The 22,437-nt window shown below is 36.4% G+C and overlaps 1 protein-coding gene across 2 annotated transcripts in view; it reads right to left on the bottom strand.

Annotated features, from left to right (window-relative positions):
- The window catches only part of CCDC39 (coiled-coil domain 39 molecular ruler complex subunit), a 43,486-nt gene extending 21,702 nt beyond the window's left edge, over positions 1–21,784 (bottom strand). Inside the window, exons 1-9 of one of the 2 annotated variants that reach the window (XM_004424688.3) lie at positions 20,959–21,783; positions 14,116–14,235; positions 11,990–12,136; positions 10,700–10,858; positions 9,852–9,944; positions 9,631–9,759; positions 5,692–5,883; positions 2,955–3,058; positions 2,522–2,654 (exon numbers count right to left, since the gene is read on the bottom strand). In XM_004424688.3, the coding sequence (XP_004424745.1) occupies positions 2,522–2,654; positions 2,955–3,058; positions 5,692–5,883; positions 9,631–9,759; positions 9,852–9,944; positions 10,700–10,858; positions 11,990–12,136; positions 14,116–14,235; positions 20,959–21,048 (1,167 nt within the window). In that variant the 5' untranslated portion in view covers positions 21,049–21,783. Of the gene's footprint in view, positions 1–2,521; positions 2,655–2,954; positions 3,059–5,691; positions 5,884–9,630; positions 9,760–9,851; positions 9,945–10,699; positions 10,859–11,989; positions 12,137–14,115; positions 14,236–20,958 lie in introns of both variants that reach the window. The other variant, XM_087439973.1, reaches the window with a different exon arrangement.
- Between the last annotated feature and the right edge of the window lie 653 nt (positions 21,785–22,437).

Genomic DNA, 22,437 nt, shown 5'->3' with positions numbered 1-22,437 from the left:
TAACTTAGGGGCTTTTAAATGAACCCTCAACATTTTAGGCCTTGAAAATATAAATCCCTTCCCACAATTTCAGCGAGTCCCCAACATTTCTTGTAGTCTGCTCTATTCCAGTAGACTAGTAGTTTTCTATTCCTGTATCATGCACCTTGATCTGTCATCTTAATTCTATCCCATGTTACCCTAGCCGTAGAACTTGGCCATTCCACTTGTTTCGTTACAAAATAAAATATATTGGAGACACACAGCTTATAAGTTCATGAAGTATACTGAAGTCTTGAGGGTGTTACAGGAAAGAAATCACATCACCCAAACTCTCACCTTCTTTTGGGCACTATCCAGTGGTGAGCAGGTAAATGTTTAACCACCAGCTTTCCAGTGGATGGGAGGTAAGGGGGAAGAGGCTGATTTCCATGGTGTAAATACTCCCATTATGGCCAATTTCAAGTTATTAACATGATTCCACTAAATGCAGAGTTGGGAAGAGATATGCAATAGCAAACCATTATGCAGTACTTCCACTATAGAGATACAATAGATGTAAGTAATGTTAAGTAACCTTAAGAGCATAGATAATAGTAAAATGTAGTAAAATAACTTGGAAGTGATGAGTACTGAGTAATTATGACTTTTGTTTTTAATATAATTAATGTTTTAATCGTGAGTCTATATAATTTACTTTTTAATAGTAGCTATGTTTAGCAGCCAACTTGCAAAATTCCGGAAAACTTAACTATCAGCTCTATGAGCTGGTAGGGGCTGGCCCCAACACACCATTGGCACTACCCCTTATTCGCACCTTGCCTCCAGCTGGCCTCCGTACATGTGCAGCCCTCTAGGAAAAAGAAACCAGTCCCCCATTCCCACTGCTCCTTTCTCAGGAGGCAGATCTGTCTTGACCTCAAGGCTTCACAACCAATGTATTCTAGGCTTCAAATAGATCTACCATAGCAAGATTTATTAAAAGTTATCATTTTAAAATGTTGAAATAATTTCCCTCTGTGCTCTTATACCCAGATAAGCATATTTCCCTTTGGCAACCAATGAACCTTAATATGAAACAAAAGAAGTCTGTGATTGGCACATTTAAATTTCCACAAATCAAGAAATATAAATCTGATGTAATCTTATAAAATGCATTCTTGTTCATATAACAGACAATTTCCATTGGGTTTAAGACCTTTTCAAATAAACACAAAAGATGATAATCAGGTGGAAATCAGTTGTAAAACAAGGGCACCTTTTCAAAGATTGCCTAGCAGAGTTTTAAAGTCAGTGCTTGGTGGTGAATAACAGTACATCTCCAAAACTATAATATAGGATTAGGATTTTTCCAAACAAACAAAACCCGACAGCTACAAAGACCAAGATTATGAATACAACCCTGCTAGAGCAGAATCAGTACACATGCTGCCAATCTTATTTTTTTCTAACTCAGCTAATTTCTTCAAAAATGTCACTAGTTTTTCATTCTGTCATCAAAAGGGCTACTTCATGTGAATTTCATAGTCTTTATAGATTTCTGATAAGTTCTAATACTGTCCCATCTCATGCGCTACAGAAAATCATGCTCTTTGGGGAAAAAAAACAACTTTTTTTTTTAATAATGTTGTATGATTTGGTCTCAAATACCACTTAAGTGAAGATTGCTGCATGACTTCACTACTCAGGAATTTTAAACATACAACAGCACACTGACGAAGCTGGATTCTACACAAATATAAGTGAAACCACCGTTGATATAAGCCTGAGCAAATGGGAGATTTTGCCACCATCTTAAGCTGCCCGTTCTCTTCCCCCCTCAAAAAAAGGAGTAAAAGCAAGAAGTAGTACCTACAGTGTCAGGTCACACAAGTTGCTCTGAGTTTTCAAAGAGGAAATGGTGAATGAGTCTTTTCCAGTTCCTCAAAAATTAGCTTTAATGCTACCAACATGCCAAAGAGATTAAGATAGAAAGGGATGCCAGTAGAGTTAGTAAAGTGATAGCATTTAAGAGCTTGTTTACCAGTAAATGGTGCCAGACTATAAGGAGTTAAAGAGATAGTAGATGATGAAGAAATACAGGTAATGAATGTGGACCACTGGGGGGAGTTTGATACAAACAAATAAACACAACAGATGATAATCAGGTGGAAATCAGTTGTAAAACAAGGGCACTTTTCAAGGTACGTCTGCAATATAAGCACACACATATATATGGACGACACACAGGGACATGGACACAGTAGGTAGGCATGGAGAAGGCATGGAATCTAAGGCAGAGGGGCTACCTTTAAAAGAAGACATCAAAGTTAAATGCTGAAAGTGGAGCAAATGGAGAATCAGGAGCTTAGGAAGAGAACAGGTCACGAACATCTTCAGAAGCAATACATAAAAAGAGGTCCAACAGCCCTGATTATAAATGTGATCACTCCAGAAAGCAGAGCCTCTTAAATGACCTCCTGCTCCTCTGATCTCAACAGTCTAAATAATTCACCATTGCTAAATTTGCTGTGACTTTTTAAAAATTGAAACTAAACTTTACCTTTACACCTCTTTCCTCCTCCCTGAGCATATCTTCCAAATTGGTAGCTTTCTCTTCTATAGACATAGTTTTCTCAGTTATCTGCTTTAATTTTTTTTTTACAATCTGATTATGATTTTTAATTTTGTGTAACCTAGAGAGGGTTTACGAGGAGAAAAGAGAAAACATGTCTAAAAAGTATTTAATGCAAACAAACAAGGAATACTGTATCCTAAGATTTCTTCATATAACTTGAAGGTGTCTTTTGCCATAAACCTTTTATCACCAATATATATTTAATAAGCCATAAAAATATTGCTCCTGAGCCTTTGTGATAAAAAATACAGGAAATTTTTTAATTTAATAATTTAGTGGCTATAATTACTTTAAAAATTTAATAATTTTTCTAGAGGTAGTCAAAAACTATAAACATATTTAAAAGTCTTGTTCTTACCTGGCTGTTTCTTCATGAATATCCTTCTTTATTTTGGAAATATTTTTCCTCAGAGCCTCTAAATCACTAGAACTTCTCCTCACAGTGGCTTTTAAAGAATCCAGCTATTTATTAGTTAACAGACAGAAATTATATATTTACTCTATATCTTATAAATTAATTTCATTACCAAGAAGTTCTATTCCAAACACTTTAATTTCTAACCTACATCACACCCATAAACACAGTAACCATGTTTCTGTAATACATATTAACAGTTTTTCTTTTTGATTTAATACTAAATTTTAAATAACTTGTTGAATAATACTAGCAAATTACAGAGACCTACATACATGTGTTAAAAACACATTAGAGCAAAAGCTTCACAGCAATGGATTTGGCAATGATTTCTTGGATATGACACTTAAGGCACAGACAACACAAGAAAAGATAGACAAATTGAACTTCATCAAAATTAAAAACTTTTGTGCATCAAAAGACATTATCAACAGGGTAAAAAGGCAACCGATAGAATGGGAGAAAATATTTGCAAATCATATATGTGATAGGGGATTACTATCCACAATATATGGAGAACTCCTAAAACTCAACAACAACAACAAAACTCGATTCAAAAATGAGCAAAGGACTTGAATAGATATTTCTCCCCAGAAGATATACAAATAGCCAATAAGCACATGAAAAGATGCTCAATATCATTAATCATTAAGAAAACACAAATCAAAACTACAACGAAACACCACCTCACACCCATTAGGATGGCTACTATCAAAAATAAATAAGTGTTGGCAAAGATGTGGAAAAATGGAAACACTGTTGATGGGAACGTAAAATGGTACAGCCACTGTGCAAAACAGTATGGCAATTCCTCAAAAAATTAAAAATAGAATTACCATATGGTCCAGCAAATCTGAGATAATTGTACACTCATGTTCATAGCAGCATTATTCACAGTAGCTAAAACATGAAAGCAACCCAAGTGTCCATCAACAGATGAATGAATAGGCAAAATGTAGTATATATGTACACACAATGGAATACTTACTATTCAGCCTTAAAAAGGAAGGAAATATTGACCTATGCAACAACATGGATGAACCTTGAAGACAATATGCTAAGTGAAATAAGCTAGTCACAAAAAGACAAATACTGTATGATTCCACTTATATGACGTACTTAGAGTAGTCAAAATATAGAGACAAAGTAGAATGGTGTTGCCAGAGGCTGGTGTGGAGGAAGGAATGGGGAGTTATTGTTTAATGGGTACAGAGTTTCAGTTTTACAAGAACACAAGAGTTATGGAAATGGATGGTGGTGATGGTTGCACAACATTAAGAATGTATTTACTGAACTGTACACTTAAAAATGGTTAAGTTGGTAAATTGTATGATAATGTGTATTTTACCACAATAAAAAAAATTTGGAGGAAAAAAATGAAGTACTGATACATACTAAAACATGGATGAACCTTGAAAACATCACGTTAAGTAAAGAATCCAGACAGAAAAGGCCCCATATTATATGATTTCTACCACCATTCTACTTTGGACATTATATGAAATGTCTAAAATAGGCAAATCCATAGAGACAGAAAGTAGATTAGGAGTTGCCAAGGGCTGGTTGGAGGCGGGAAAGGAGAGTAACTGCTAATGGGTATGGGTTTCATTTCTGAAGTGACAAAAATATTCTAAAATTAGATAGTGGTAATGGTTGCACAATTCTGTGAACATATTAAAAAACACTCAATTGTATACTTTAAAAGGGTGAATTGTGGTATGTGAATTATATCTCAATAAAAAAATTATGAATGAATGAATAAATAAATCCCCGCATTCTTTTCTGCAATTCATTTAAACTTTAAAATTTTTAAGAATAAGCCATTAGCAGTGACATTTAATCTAGGCAAGAAAATCATTTATTTTACTTCTTTAGGATCTGACATAATTATTCTCTTTGGACAGATAAAAAAATCTTTCTTTCTTTATTGAGAAATAAAAAGTATAACAACTTATAGAATAAAATGCTCTACAGTATTCCAGTTTCCCTCCTAAACAGTGGTAACTTCACATAATACAGCCTCAAGGCACAAATTTCCTAAAGATCCCTTTATTGCTAACTAAGGGGATTGCTAACTCTCCCTATGGAATAATCCAGTTGGCAAGGACGCCTGCAAAAGAAGAAAAGAACAAAGCAGGAGAAGTTTGTTCTCTCTTAGTCTGTTTCAAGGTTTTTCATCACTACACTTCCCCACTACCAGACGGAAATATTATTCACCTAACAGAGAAACTGAACTAAAGCAGGTAGCTCCATGTAGAATTTGAGAGTTAAAACCACCATCTGCATGTAGCACTGGACAGACACTTCAAGTTATCACTAATGCCAATATTCATCTTCACATTTGCCCATTTGCTGGTTATCTTTAAATAATTAATGATTTCCACTCTAGACTCTTCTGGAGCCTTTTGCCTTGAATCACTTACAAAACACCACGTATGACAGGCAAATTGGACACTGTACACTCCAGGGGGAGCCCTTCACACCACCTGTGATGTGAACAGCACCCCTCTGTTGCCCTCCCCAAGCAGGGGCTCAATCGGAGTATCCCAAAAGTCTCTCAACATGAAGGGATGTAACAAAAAGAACTAGAAGGCAGTTCCTTGATCAATGGAAAGCCTTTATGCTTATTTTTATAGTAATTTGTCATAAATACACAAACCAGTCTTTTTAGTTGACATACCTCATCCTTTAGCTGATTTCTGTTAGCTTCATGACGCTGATATTCCATTCTACATTTTAAAACTTTACGGTCAGCAACAGAAATTTTTTTCTCATACTCTGTGTTATTTCCAATCTCACTTTCCAAAAACTTGATCTTTTCCTTAACCAAGTTTTCTTTTTCTCTTGTTTCTTGCTTTATCCTTGCTAATGCCTAGGATTAAAAAAATATGTTAAATATATGTTTAACATGGCAAACAAAACTAAAACGAAAAGGAATTTAATTTTTATTTTTTATTATTATATTCAGTATTTATTTTACCAAAACTTCTTAAGAGAATTTTTTTAAAGAGATTATTTTTTTATATGAATATAAACAAAATATTAATATTCTACACACCAATATCTATAAGCTCATATTTTTAAAGGTCTCTATATTTTCTTTCATCTATCTGGTATTTCGCTAAAGAGATAAGAAAAATGTCAATCTCTTATAAACTAAAAGGATATCTAAAAAATATAACAATGTTGAATATTTTTCACATACAAAGTTGGATTGCAATAAAATTTTCCAATTTCACAGGACCAGTTTTTTTCATATTTTGAGAATAACATTTTAGTTATTAGTTTCCATAGGAATGCCTTCACTCAGGTTTTTTGCTGGTCTTGGATACAAAATAAATAGAACATACAAAGTAGTAACTAAGATGTGGACAAAGTACTATGGGAACAAAGAGATGATAAAGTCTACCCATGAGAAATCATTAAAAGGCATTATCTAAGAGGGAGGCCAGCCCCATGGCCTAGTGGTTAAAATTCTGCACACTCTGCTTCGGTGGCCCCAGTTCGCGGATTCGGCTCCGGGGCACAGACCAACACCACTCATCAAGCCATACTGTGGTGGCAACCCACAAACAAAATAGAGGAATGTAGGCACAGATGTTAGCTCAGGGCCACTCTTGCTCAAGCAAAAAAAAAGGGGAAGACTTGCAACAGGTGTTAGCTCAGGACCAATCTTCCTCACCAAAAAAAAAAAAACAACAACAACAAAAAAAGAGGAAGACTGGCAACAGATGTTAGCTCAGGGTGAATCTTCCTCACCAAAAAAAGAAAAAAAAAAGGCATTATCTAAGAGGCTTCATTTGAGTCAGGCCTAAAAAGATAAACAGAGATGCATAAATAATGTGGTTAAAGTATAGGGCAGGAGGGCAGGGAGGGAATGGGGCTATATTGAGAAGGGATGGATACAGATGAAAGGGATGAGGCTGGAAAGGTAGAGGGTAGGCAGAATTAGAAGAAATTCAACTTTTCAATTGCCATGTTAAAGGTCAACTTTTAAGCAATGTGGAACAAAGAAGATTTTCAGGCTGGGAAATAAAAAGATCATATATGGTTTTTACAAGTGATTCTGATGGCAATGTGCTGGATGAATTGGAGAGAGAAGGAAAATTTACCCTAAAATGTATCTTTCAAGTTTCTAAAATGGGGTCCCACCAAACAACTAATCCCAGGAGACTGGGTTGGGGAAGGGTATGTCTTCTGAAATCAGTAAGTTTTAGAAACGCTGCATGTAATAGTGTACATACTAGCATATTCAATAGATATATACAGTTGAGATGCATGCCTTTAAAAAAACATTTCAAATTTGTTTAACCTAGTATTCCCATATGTCCTCTATAACAATCAGCATTCTATAATTGTAGCATTGCATATACTACTGTGTTCATTCAACCAAAGGACAAGTCAAAATTTCCCAAGTTTATATATGTCAAATGATCATTCTAGAATTTCCTGCCTTATATTGATTTTTCTACCACTTAATCAGTTTCTTTAATACCTACTTCAATATTCACATTTTTTAACAGTGTTATCTATTCACAATTAAGTTTTCATACGGGTGATGCTTATAAGTAATATCCCAAAATTTCTACACTGGAATAAAAGCATAACAGAAAAATATTTTTCGTTTTCTAAATAATGTAAATTCTTTTAAGAAGCCAATTTCAGAGTCGGCCCGGTAGCATAGTGGTTACGTTCGCGCACTCTGCTTTGGCAGCCCAGGGTTCGCAGGTTTGGATCCCGGGCATGGACCGACGCACCACTTGTCAAGCCCTCCTGTGGCAGCGTCCCATATAAAGCAGAGGAAGATGGGCACGGATGTTAGCCCAGGGCCAATCTTCCTCAGCAAAAGAGGAGGATTGGCATTGGATATTAGCTCAGGGCTAATCTTCCTCACAAAAAAAAAAAAGAAGCAGCAGCCAACTTCAGGATCATATGGTCAGACTCCTGCCAAAAAGACACTGAAAAGGCAGGAACTGTTTTGGAAGAAGAGGAACAAAATGGTCCAATTTCAAATGAAATCCTCTAGTGGTAAGAACAGCTCTCCCTGGCTCAACAGAACTGACTCACACATCTCTGCTCAACTCTGTCTTCAGTGGAGTCAGGTTGGTATGGAAGGAGTTTCACCACAGAAATCAGAAATGCTACAAATCGGGAGCCAGTTGTTAAGTATACCACCACCTATGGAGCCACTTCTTAGCACCCTCCCTAGTCTCTGACAATACAGACCGCCAGGAAATGTCAACCTGTAAAAAGGAGCCACTGTGAATATGACCAGGAAGCTACAAGTTGTGTATTCTGCCAAATCAGCAGGCTGAGTCAATTTAGCTGTGGTGTTGTACAAGAATGCAGTTGTGGATCTGCAATGTTGGATCTGGCACATTTGATTACACAGAGGAAGCAGTCAGAACTTGATGTTTGAAAGCAATAAGAAGCCAAGAAAGAGAAACCAACAGCAGCATTAAGAATTAAGAGGAACTCATAGTTAAGATTGGTTCTCCCTCGTCCCTCCTAGGAAGGCATAGGCCACTTTGTTGATAAAATGTTGGTTACCTACAAAAATTTAAAATAAAACAATAACATATTTACACATAACAAGTTATATATAACAAGTCAACTGCATCCAGATATCAGAATTCCAAACTCCCAGGGTCCTGAACTGCTTGCCAAGTGTCTTTCCATGGAGTAGATTCAGAATGGAAATTAACACATCTTCTCATCTGCCTTTTTTCCTCCTCAATTCCTTCTCCTTCTCAACTTCCCTAATCTTCCCATTTTTACTCACCACTATGTTACCCCTTAATGTTTTCCCAAAAAAGTTCTCCTAAAATACCTCTGAGGGGCTGGCCCAGTGGTGTAACGGTTAAGGTCGCACGCTCTGCTTTGGCGGCCCAGGGTTTGCAGGTTCGGATCTCGGGCATGGACCTATGTGCCGCTTATCAAGCCATGCTGTGGTGGCGTCCCATATAAAGTAGAGGAAGATGGGCACAGACGTTAGCCAAGGGCCAATCTTCCTCAACAAAAAGAGGAGGATTGGCAATGGATGTTAGCTCAGGGCTAATCTTCCTCAAAGAAAAATACCTCTGAAAGTAGCAAAAGATAACAACACTAGGTCTGTGTTTAATCAGTGAGGAATTCCTCTCCTCCCCTTCTGAGCTTCTACTTCATTATTAGTGCCTCAGTTTCCAAATTGAAACTTTATTGCAGTCTAGGCTTCTTCCTGACTCTCCCTCCTTGTTTCTTGGCTATTCATGAGGCTCATTTCCCTACACCTGTGATCACTACAAAAAACACACATTAAATCCAAGGCAACTTGGACAACTGTGTGTAAGTCAAGCATTGGTTTTACTGCAATAACATTATCTATTGACTTTCTCTTGTTCCACATTTTGGAGACGGCAGGATACAGTCTTCAGCATGATAATACCATAAATAAATAATCTTCATAAAATGACATTTCTAAATGGATATAGAGTCAGCTTTGAAAAACATTTACCAAAACTATTGAATCCTGCTATAAAAGTGACTTTCAAATAACAATGTGATTTACATTTGAAATGAGTTAGATACAAAAGAGACAAATAAACAGCTGAAAATTGCAAGGATCAAACAACTACTTTACCGAGGCACAGTTATCGATGTCTCGATCTCTCTTCTGCATCTGTTCTAATGTGTTCTCCCACTGTTTAATGAGTTCTTGTCTTTCATTATGAACCTTACGAAAATCTTGTGCCGCTTTATCCAATTCTAACTGTCAAATAGAGAGCAAATAACATTTCTGTAAATTTAAGTGCTTTTACAAACATCACTTCGACAATTAAGAAAAATCTTCACTAAACCAACCTGCACACTTAGAGTCTCTGTAAGTTCATTGTCAAGTACCTTTCTTCTCTGATTACATTCCAAAGTCAGTCTTTCTAATTGCAGGGTCAGTGCCTATGATGTAGTTACACACAAAAAAATTCATAATTATCATTTTATTAACTTAAAAGCTGTTAGCATATCTCACATTAAGTATTATTGTATTATAGACACACATTTATTTGATATCTAAAGCAACTACAAAATAATATATATATTCTTTATCTTTTACCCCAACGGACTGCAATGAAAGCTCAATTGTTCTAAAAAGACTTTTCAATACTTTTTAAAGTATGTTAGAAAAAAAGATTAAACAATAACTTGCCATTTAAAATTAATTAAAATAATGCATTTGGTATTAAATCTATTAGAAAATAGCATGTTCCATAACACCAAAGTATTACCAGACTTCATTACAAGTAGATTTTAAGTAATGGTTATAATAATTATAAAAATCAGCAAAAACAATACATAACTATTATTTAGACAGAAGTTCAAATACTTATACATAGTTCTAGTACAAAACTTTCTTTTGTAAAATGCTTTTGAGAACCCTCCTCAATCAGGATTCTTAACCTGTAGTCTACAGATTCCTAAATGGTCAAAGGGCTTCAGAGGATCTGTAAAACTTTCAGCAAAATTTTATGGGTATTTGAGTACAGTCATTTTTCCAGAGAAAGGATACTTGGCTTTATTAGATTTTTAAAGGAGTCCCTGACCCAAAAAAGTTTAAGAACTACTGCTTTAAAATTATAAGTCTGATTTAGGTAAAAAGGTTGACACACTACAGACTCAGAGAAAACCTAACATTACAATTTATAATTCCTCACCCTAATTTTATTGTCATCTTGTTGTGCGTACTTCTGAAGAGTGAGGGCATCACTATCTTTATGAGCCGATTCTTCTAACCAGGCCTCCAGTGCTTGCTGGTCCCAGTTCATTTGACATTTCAAACTGTCCAATTTTTGAGTAGTTTTAAATATGCTATTCTGATTTCCAAAGAGAGGGGGCAGGGGAAGAATACAAAACATTATATACGATAAAAACTAAAACACAACATTACATTCTACATATTAAAAAAGAAAGAAGAAATCCTGTCCCTGTCCCTGCCCTCCAGATGTATATAACATACCATATTTAATTATATAGCTATCATACTTGTATTTTAATTCTTTAGTTGTGAAATACAGGGGAGATGAGTATAGAAAGTTAAGAACAGTAGTTGAGCCAAAAGTGGCTTAAAAAGGCTTTAGGGTAGCCCCTCCAGAGCAATCTCATTAGTCACTCCACCAAAGCCACTTCAAGTGGACATGCAATCTTAGTAAAAATAACATGCCTGATATGCTAACTCAAGCCCATGACAAGTCCCCTTAAGCCCCATTTCCTATCAGATTGCTGCCTCTAAGAGGCCTCTTACAAAGAAATTTTGGAAGCACTTCTAATTGAAATAAATATAGTAGTTAAGGAAATAAAAATATTTCTGTAAATGCATTCATTTAACAAATCTAGATTCATAAAAGAAAACAGATCAATATGCAAACAAATAGAAATTAATATAATAAAATATGTATATATATATACATATAGATATATATATTATGTATGTGCATTTCCATATGTATATGCATATGTAAAGAAAAGAATTGATTTTGGAAAGAGCTCCCAAATCAGGTAACTAAAAACTAAGGGAGAGAGAAAAACAGGTTACAGTAGTTTAATATTAGAGTCACAAGCTGATAAATTAATATGAAAGATAAAAATTTTGAATGAGAAATGAAATTCAAAATTAAAAGTGATTTTCTTCAATGTGGCTTTTAAAAATGTAGCACTTATTAATAAATTACGCCTAGTATCATATAACAGGCAGCCAGCATGGTGCTTTGCACATAGTAAGGCTCAATCAGTATTTGGTAAATGAATACTGGGAAAATAAATGTAACAGTCTACTATTGTTTCACTCAAATTACAGCTCCATGTGCCTTTCATTGTTCAAAAAACAATGTTAAGTAAATGTCAGGAAACTAATAAATGCCTTTCCCATACAGAAAAAAAATCAATGTTTATTTGGTGAGGGAAGAGGAAAAATAGCACAAAATTTTAAGTAGCATTTCAATACATACTTCCTTATCACTTTTCTTTTCCCGTATTGAAGCCATCTCATTTTCCAGTCGCTGGATTTCATCCTTCACTCGTCCCAGTTCTCTTTCAGCAATCATCTTAAAATGTTCTTCGCTTTCAATCTCACGCTCCCTGGCTTTGCAAAGAGACTACAGAATAACATACAAGATAGAAAGACTTTTTAAATTTTAATATTATAAAATATTTATAATAATCCATTAGACAAAAAAATAACAAAGTTCCCACAAAATGCTTAGATTAGGTACTATTAATTTCACTTCTCTGAAACCTACACCACATTAGATTCGTGATTTGTGATTCGTGATTTGTGAACCACATTTGTGATTCGTGTAGTCGATGATGTTTACAAGTTGTAAGAAAGTCAGTTCATGGAATGTGCTAGGAGAAAATGTCAGACACTATGTATTTGTCTATGGAAACTGCAGAAAACCAAAGTTTATATGGTGAGACTTAAAAAGATATAACTCATTATTTAGCTAAAAATAAGAAATGGGGGCTGGCCCGGTGATGTAGTGGTTAAGTTCTCACGCATCACTTTGGAGAACCAGGGTTCGTGGGTTCAGACGTCGGGCGCAGAATTGCACACCACTCATCAAGCCATGCTGTGGCGGCGTCCCATATACAAAAAGTAGAGGAGGACTGGCACAGATGTTAGCTCAGGGACCATCTTCCTCAAGCAAAAAGAGGAACATTGGCAACAGATGTTAGCTCAGGGCCAATCTTCCTCACCAAAATAAAAAATAAAAAAATAAAAATAAGAAGTGAAATTGATTTTAAAATATACTTGGGAAATGGCATGTTTATATGGGTTGATCACATATTCTAATTAACAGAGATAATTTTAAAATAATTATGTAAACACTGATGGTTGTGAATATTTCCTAGGATATATTAACACATAATCATGCCTTTGTGTTAAGTTTTACTTAATAAAAGTTAATTACTTAATATTTGTTGACTACTGATCTTATAATGCTTCAAAGTTACCACCATTAGTATTATTTTTACATTATTAAAGCTGTTAGTGTTGTAGGAAGTTTATTCTCTTTTGTCTCTATTATCCTATTTAATTGAGGTTTGACTATAATGAAATATACCTACAGAAAGTCTCTGTTTTTCTAGTCCCCAGCTCAGTGCTTTAATAACTTGATGAAAAGATGTTGTGCCAGTTTATTAATTACTCAATCATATCAGGACTCAAAAATCCTGAGTATTGTTTTAAAAAATTCATTAAATTTGTAACTTTCTAATGAGATTTGTAAACTATGAAATAGTTACTTATCTATATTAATTATAAATTGGTATTAAAAACATGGCTTTGTACATTTTTAAGAATTACATACATTTTTAAAGAAAGGTAGATGCATTTTTTAAAAAATAGTTTGAGATAGAAGTTAGTAAACTCTCCAATGCTGATCTCCTGAGCTGTCTGATTTGCTGGGCAACATCAAGGAATGAGGTTCTACACATGAATAAATTGTCCATAAAACAGATGCTTTATTTACATAATCACTCTAAGTTTTAATTTTTATTATTTGTATTAATATTTCTAAAACGCCTTATACTTAGCCCAGTTATCGTAAAAGTCTGCTAAATACAATTTAACTTTTGTATTATCTAAGGATTGTCATTATAAATTTCAATTCTTAAACTATGCTCAAATACCATGGTGCCCTAAGGGCTACGGAAATGCGTGGACTCTTTGCCTCCACTCAAAATGGCCCCAGTGGGTTGCGCTAAAAAATTAAAAAGTAGACAGAAACTCTATTGTGTGTTATATTAGGTCTGTTTCTGCTTAAAGCAACCATTTCTCACTGCCAGCACTGTACCCTTAGCATATAATCTGTTCCCTAATATTATATTGAACTGTTTAAATGATGATTTCTCCTTTCAAGTGAATTAATTATTCCTTGAACTTGGTGGCAGTAGTGAGTCCCTCAAAGCTTTTTTTTCTACCTACTTTCAGGTTCAAGGTTATGCTCACAATAGTTTAGTTATGCTAAAGTTTCCTATTACATCTCTAAAATAAAATCACAGATGTAAATGCATGTGAAATGTTCCATGACCACACATGATACAATCAACACGAATTTGAGCATTATTGTACCTGGGTAAATGAGAACTCTTGCCTAACATTTTTGAAGTGAGAAGTCATAGCATTAATTCGATCTTCATAGTCACGTAGCTGATCTTCCAAGCTTGACCTTTCATCCTGCAGCTTTGACAACTGTAAATAATAAATGCTATGATTAACTAAAGTCCTACTAAGTTTTTTACCATATTAAAAGATCTAAGGGCTGGCCCGGGGGCATAGTGGTTAAGTTCACATACTTTGCTTCAGCAGCCCAGGGTTTGCAGGTTTGGATCACAGGTGCAGACCTACACACCACTCATCAGGCCATGCTATGGCGGCATTCCACATACAAAATAGAGGAGGATGGGCACAAATGTTAGCTCAGGGCCAATCTTCCCCAGCAAAAAAAAAGGAAGATTGGCAACAGACATTAGCTCAGGGCCAATCTTCCTCACCAAAAAAAAAAAAAAAGGACAAAGGATCTAAAATCAAAAGTAAATCTTCATTTACTTTGCTTCTTTAAATATCCATTTGAACTTCTAAAATCTACTGATCTTTTAAATGTTATAAAATAGTGTTGTGATTTAGAGATTACTGTGGGAAAATTAGCACCATATTAAAATGGAATAGAAATCTCTCTCAGATTTGCAGCATTAGCAGGGTTCACTGATAAAATGCATTTTCATTACAGCATTACTTAAAGGGAAAAAATGAGATTCTATTCCATAATTAAACCACAATATCTCTAAAGCTAACCAGAGCATAGTAACAAGACATAACAAAAACATAGAGCATGAACCACAAATTTGAAAAGTATTTGGACTCCACGCATAATAGCTCCTCCCTGAACTCCTATTCAAAACCAACAGATTTAGGCTAAGCTTAACAGAACAGAACAACTAACTCTCATGTGCTCAAAATCTGTTTTTTAAATCTATTTTGTGTGTCTTTGACTTAGAACCCTGCGTAGAAACAAAACAATGTAACAAACAAACACTTTAGGAAATTGCAAGATAGATTCTCAGGACCATTAGAATATGTCACCCCTCAAAGCTATATAAAAGCTCAACAAAACAAAAATGTGCTTCCTTATATGCTTCCTTGGGCTGTGGTTCCCAAAGTTGGGGCTACAACCCAGGCAGTGTACAACACAATCCACTGAAGGGCAGAAGAAAATATTTGAATTTTTAACGAAGGAAGAAAGAAAATAAATACTAATTTACTCATTTGTTATGCCCTATATTTCATTAAACTTACTATATTTATCATTTTTTGCTTTTTATTTCATTAATTTCAGTTTTTATTTTAATTCCCTCTTTTGTTTGTTCTTTTTTTTTAATTTATTAAGAGGAGTTCTTAGTTTTTTACTTTTTGTGTTACTGATTCTTATGGACTAAATGTGTCACTCTCAGATTCACATGTTGAAGCCCTAACTTCCAGTGTGATGGTATCTGGAGGTGAGCCCTTTAAGAGATAAGTAGGCTTAAATTAGGACATGAAAGTAGGACCCTCATGATGAAGTTAGTGTCCTTATAAGAAGAGGAGGAGAGAGCAGAGCTCACTCTCTCTGCCATGTGAGGACGCAGCAAGAAGGCAGCCTTCGACAAGCCAGGAAGAGGGCTCGCACCAGGACCCAGCCATTCTGGCACCCTGATCTCAACGTCTAGCCTTCTGAACTGAGAAATAAATGTCTGTTTTTTAAGTCACTCAGTCTATGGTACTTTGTTATAGCAGTCCAAGCTAAGCAATTGATTTAAAAATGAAGGCGTTTGAGACTACAGGTTTTCTCGAAAGTTAAGATTTTTAATGTTTCCCACGGATGTGGGTATGAAGCAGTCTCCTTTATTGTCTTCTCAAAGGTGACTCTTCCCTTTCAATTTCTCTTTGATACAAGGGCTATCCAGGCAAATACTTCTGAGAAACTTGCCTAAGTATTTAAGATGGATGTCTTAGTCAGCTCAGGCTGCGATAGCAAAATATCATAGACTGGGTGGCTTAAACAACAGAAATTTATTTCTTACAGTTCTGGAGGCTAGGAAGTCCAAGATCAAGGCGCCAGTCAATTCGGTTCCGGTGAAATCTGTCTTCCTGACTTGGAGACAGCCACCTTCTCAATTTGTCCTCACACGGCAGAGACAGCTTTGGTTTCTCTTCCTCTTCTTATAAGGACACTAATCCCATCATGGGCTTGTGATGACCTCATGACGTCGTCATGACCTCACTGAAACCTAATTACCTCGCAAAGGCCCCACCTTGAAATACCATCACATTGGAGATTAGGGCTTCAACATATGAATGTGGGAGAGCAGTGGGGGATGGGACACACATTCAGTCCATAACAATGATGATTTTTTAAATTATTTATTATAAAGTCTATTGGCTTATGATCAGACAATGTGACCTATAAAATTTCTTTCACTCATTTTTTAAATTGTGGCAATATACACACAACATAAAATTTACCATTTTAACCACTTATCACTGTACATTAAGTATAGTGGCATTAAGTACATTCACATTGTTGTGCAACCATCACCACCACCCATCTCCATAAATTTTTCATCTTCCCAAACTGAAACTCTATACCCATTAAACACTAACTCCCCATTGCCCTTCCCCCAGCCCCTGGAAATCACCATTCTACTTTGTGTCTCTACGAATTTGACTGCTCTAGGTATCTCACATAGTGGAACCATACAGTAGTTGAGCTTTTGTATCCAGCTTATTTCACTTAGCATAATGTCTTCAAGGTTTATCATTCACTTTTTTTTTTTACATTTTTTTGTATGTGTGTGTGTGAGAAAGATCAGCCCTGAGCTAACATCCATGCCAATCCTCCTCTTTTTTTTGCTGAGGAAGACTGGCCCTGAGCTAACAACCGTGCCTATCTTCCTCCACTTTATGTGGGACACCGCCACAGCATGGCCTGACAAGCGGTGCGTCGGTGTGCGCCCGGATCTGAACCAGGGCCGCCAGCAGTGGAGTGCCTGCACTTAACCACTACGCCACAGGGCCGGCCCCTATCATTCAGTTTTTTGTTTTTTTTTGTGAGGAAGATCAGCCCTGAGCTAACATCCATGCTAATCCTCCTCTTTGTGCTGAGGAAGATCGGCTCTGAGCTAACATCTATTGCCGATCCTCCTCTTTTTTTTTTTCCCCCCAAAGCCCCAGTAGATAATTGTATGTCATAGTTGCACATCCTTCTAGTTGCTGTATGTGGGAAGCCGCCTCAGCATGGCCGGAGAAGCAGTGCGTCGGTGCGCGCCTGGGATCCAAACTCGGGCCGCCAGTAGCGAAGCACGGGCACTTAACCGCTAAGCCACGGGGCTGGCCCTATCATTCACTTTTAATGCATTAAGTTTTTCATTTTGGTATAGTACATGATCCACCTTTGTAAATATTTTATGGACATATTTTTTAAGGTTTATATTCTCTATTTAAGGGATATATTCTATGTTTTTATTTTTTATTGTATTATTAATATCTTTTATATCCTTATTTTTGTCTATTAGAGCTGCATAATTCTGAGAAGCTCAATATTGAAGTATCCTACCATAACTGTATTTTTTCAAGGTCTACTCGCATTTATAATAGCTTTTACTTTTATGTTGTGTTGTTTAATGCATATAGCTTTATGACTTTTATTTTCTTCACCACTTATGACTTCCATCATTGCATAATGAAATCAGAGCAAAAGCATCTGCTTTTTTAATGAAAGCATAATGATTAACTCTCCATAAGCTGATAATTCCCATAGAGTTCCCAAACAACATTTTATTGCCTCTTTCTTAAATATAAAAGGACATGCAGGGGCCACCAGATATTTATTGAAAACTTACATCATGTGAGGATATCAAGATAAACAAACTAAAAGATCCCAGAGGAAACAGATAATTCAGGACGCAAAAGACATAAACTAAACAGACACACACACTCAGAGAGATTGAAAATGATATTGAACTCCTAAAACAAGACCATCTGCTACAAATAAGCAATAAGCTAATAACTTTAAAATTAAAAATATGATTGATATAGTTGTCAAAAAAAAAATTGCAAGCCCTAAAAGCTTCCAGAGATTAAAAAAGTAACCTACAAAGAAATGAAAATCATTCTAATATCAGATTACTCACCAACAACACTGCTGGAAGAGAATAGGGTGATATTTTCCAAATTCTGTGGAAAAATTACTTTTAACTTAGAATCTTCTATCTAGACAAATTATTGTCAAATTACATTTTTGGATTCAGAGTGTTTGGATCCATTCACCCTTCTTAAGAAGACACAAGCAAGTATTCCATCAAAATAAGTGAATAATCCAAGAAAAAAGAAGATACATGATCTAGGAAGTAGAGCATCAGCCCAGTAAGGAATAAAGGGAATTCTCAAGTTAACAGTTGGTAAATAGGCCAGTGGAAAAATAGTCCATACTGAAAAACACAGGACTCTGGAGGAAGGAGCGAGGGACAGAGAAAGTATCTTGATGATCTGATAGTATAATTTAAAGAATATAAACTTAAAGCAGGCAATGCAGGGAATCAGACTGGCACCCAAGGATGCGAGGAATTAACAACACACTACTATGGGCTCTTCTTGAAACAACCATTTGAGGGTAGAGCCCAACCAGTCAAAAGACGAATCCAAATTTAAAAATTCAAGAAAAAAATACACTGAGCAAAAGCAGCTGCATTAAGGACCATTAAATCATTTTTAACATAAAGCTAATACTAAACATTTGCAGTAAATTAAGGGCATTGAATAGAATGAAAATAAAATAAACCTTGATAACATAAAAATAATAAAACCACTATTTTTAATGGGGTAAAAGAAGGTGGAAAGAAGTGTAAGAGAGCTAATTTCTTCATCTTAAAGATGAAAGATGAAAGAGCAGGGAGTCAACCCATAGTGTCTACAATTAAAACAAATAATTTTTTTAATTAAGCCTTTTTTTTTTTTTTTTGCGAGGAAGATCAGCCCTGAGCTAACATCCACGCTAATCCTCCTCTTTTTGCTGAGGAAGACCAGCTCTGAGCTAACATCTACTGCCAATCCTCCTCCATTTTTTCCCCAAAGCCCCAGTAGAAAGTTGTGTATCATAGTTGCACATCCTTCTAGTCGCTGTATGTGGGACTCGGCCTCAGCATGGCCAGAGAAGCAGTGCGGCGGTGCGCGCCTGGGATCCCAACCCAGGCCACCAGTAGCGCAGAGCACTCACTTAACTGCTAAGCCACTGGGCCGGCCCAATAATTTTTTTAAAACAGTAATTGAACCACTTCATCTTTTCTTATGTAGTTTTTCTTAATATTAAAGGAATTTTTTTTAGCAATCGCTATCTCTTATAATCAAGTAATACTGAAATTCAATAGTTCCTTTCTTTTTCTTCTCTTAAATACAAGTAAAATGAAATTAAAAATTTTATGTTAAAAACAGCACATATAGTACAATTCCATTTTTATAATACTCCAGTTTGTCTTTTCTGTCTACATATCTGTAGACCACGATGTCTGGAATACTTCTTTAATGCAGTGATAGTCACATCAATGGTCAACAGTGGGTACTTTTGGGAGGGAATATCTTACATTTTTTATTTTATACGCTTCTGTTTAAATATCTTAAACTTACAAGAGCTGCTTTTTTAATGTCAGAGTTTATTTAGGTGAAGTACTTATAGCCCTCATTATTCTTCTTTTTATTTCTCTGTACTATCTTTTAAAATATATAAAACACTGAGACAAATATTATGACAATAATACAAAAACTTAACATTTGAATGGAACTTTAACCTACATTAATGTCCTTAGAGCTGTATAACAACCCTTTGAGATAATTATTTTACTTATCTCCAGTTTACAGAAGAAGAAACAGGGTCAGTGCTAGTAAGTAGGATCTGAACTCAGGGCTGGATACTTATTATTATTCCTCAGTACTCAACGCTAGGTCTCTTATATTTCCTAATGCCCTTCGTTGAAAAAAAAACCGAAAAACAAAAACTGCAGCCATCTAAATTAGACATAAATAAATACGTCGGAATATTTTGGAAAAAAATTTTTTTTCAAAAAATAGAGTGAAGGATTTTCATTTTCATTTTTCAGAGGAGAGAAAACCTTCTCTTCCATTCTATAAAGTATTATAAATATTTGTTCTTCTTGGACCCTCTTCCACACAACACATTGCCACGTGATGGAACTTTAGATTGACTGCTAAAGGTTTTTAAAAGTTTCCTGAGCTGGTTGCAATTTTATTTTTAACAACTACTCTGCATTGGTTGCTAGCTGGTGTAAATACTCCTTACAACGTAAGGTATTTATCATTCTGTGACAACTAATCCTCTGAAAAGCAGTAAAGTACACATTTTACTTTCTTATTAGAACGTCGCTCTGGAAAACATTTCTTCGAGTCACTTTCAACTTGAAACATCACAGGCAGAAACTCAAAAACAAATGTCAAACAGAACGTGTTTTGTTTATAAACACCGGCAAATAACTGTTGCTACGCAAACCTCAGAAGTCTCTTTGCAAGCCGCGCTTAATTCTGAGGAAGGAAAAAGTGGGCGCGGGAACCAGCCTTTCTTCTCCTGCCCAGGAGGTTGGAAATGAGTGCATGGAGTGGGAAAGGAGGAGGCAGAAAAGATTCAGGCTTTATAGTCCTGAATATCAGTTATCGTTTCAATATTTTTTTAATGCTTAGCAAATACCGAAAAGGGCGGGCAGGTGAGGGAAGGAGATGGCGCCAGAGAAAGAGATGGGACTAGGAAAAACAGAGAAAAGATGGGTTTACGGAAGGAAAAGAGAAAAATAAAAAGGTTGAGGTATTCCTGCCAACCAAAAAGAGCCCACCAACAGACCCCCTCCTTCCCCGCCTTCTTCACCTGATCCTCACCTCATCTTCCAGTATCTTGTTCTCCTCGTTCGCCACCGGGATGGCGAACCCATCCTCCCAGTGCAGCTCCGCCAGGAATTCGCTACTCATGATAGCAAACGGATAGGGGACCTCCGACAGGGTGGAGAGGAAAAATCCGCGTACTCTTACCGCCCGTGAGTAGCGCCGGAGGCACCCTCAAAGCTCCGGGGCAGCTGCCACCGGAGCCCTAGCAACCGTCCCGCGCCCTTAGTTACCAAACAGGAAGCGCTCAGGCCCAGAGGCGAAACTTCCGGTTGAGAACTCCCTCCCGGCATACAGCAACGTATTTCTTCTTGAGCGCCGAGGGAAACGAAGCAACTTACTCCTCCAGAAGTTTGCTGGCGTTGCCTGGCGCCGGCAAAACCTTCCGTCCAAGTGGGGCTCCGGATCGTCCCCCCAGCGTTCCCGGAGGGTGTAAAATCGGTGGCGCCTCCAGTCGCCGGGGGACCACAGGGTACGGGAACGGCAACGGCCGCATCGCCGGCGGAGAGCTAACGAAAATAGTAAACCAGGCTTTCTTTTCAAGCGGTGTTTGTTGAGTTTCATCCACAGAGGACGTCTAGTAGGCTGAAGTAGACTGGTATTTTGAAGCAGAACTCACTCCCCAGATTCATTGCTGGATATTTTGATGTTCGTCTGTTCTCACAATGCTCGTCTGCCCCGTGGCAGCGTCTTAGCTGACCGCAGACGTGGGCTGCGCAGAGAGGGCAAATTCCCAGCGCAGTTTGGTGGTCCCTCCCGCGCCACTCCTACAGTTTTATTTTTCTTTACATTTTTCATTGGTTAACATTTACAATCTGTAATTTCACATAAAAATCTGTATTTCTTCCTAATCTCGAAAAAGGCTAGGAAACAGAGCCCATGTTATGAAAAGGCATTATTCGGCGGAAGAGGCGCCCTCTTTAGGCTGGCAAAAACTTGACCAATTCACTAATTTGAATTTACCTGCTTCGCGCTAGTAGGCGTTTGAGTCTACGGGCTCTGCTGTATAACATCTCAGGACTGGAAAGGACAAAACAATCAACTACTCTAATCCTTTCGTTTTATAAATAAACTGAGGCTCCCTGAGGTGAAGCGATTAAAGTAGCCAGGACCTAAACTAGAATACAGATTTCCTAATCCAAACTAGGCTCTCTACAGTGAGGGGTGGTGGTGTCTGGAATACCCTCTACCACTGTATCGTGAGCATCAATTAATTTTGCTTATCCAGTAAACAGCTATCAATGGCTTTTTTTGCCCTTTTGAATTTTATTTTACCTATACTTTGTTAAAATGTTTATTATAAAAAGTTTATATATATATACACATATATGTGTATATATATATATATACACATATATATATATACACATATATATATATATATATATACACATATATATATATATGTGAATAGAGAGTAGGGTATAATGAACCCGCATATCTCATCACCTTGATTTAACATTCATATTTTGCCAT

This window comes from Ceratotherium simum, chromosome 15 (genome assembly GCF_057802395.1).
Source record: "Ceratotherium simum simum isolate JZ-2026a chromosome 15, ASM5780239v1, whole genome shotgun sequence".
NCBI lineage: Eukaryota > Metazoa > Chordata > Mammalia > Perissodactyla > Rhinocerotidae > Ceratotherium > Ceratotherium simum.
This window is presented reverse-complemented; position numbering and strand designations above follow the sequence as displayed.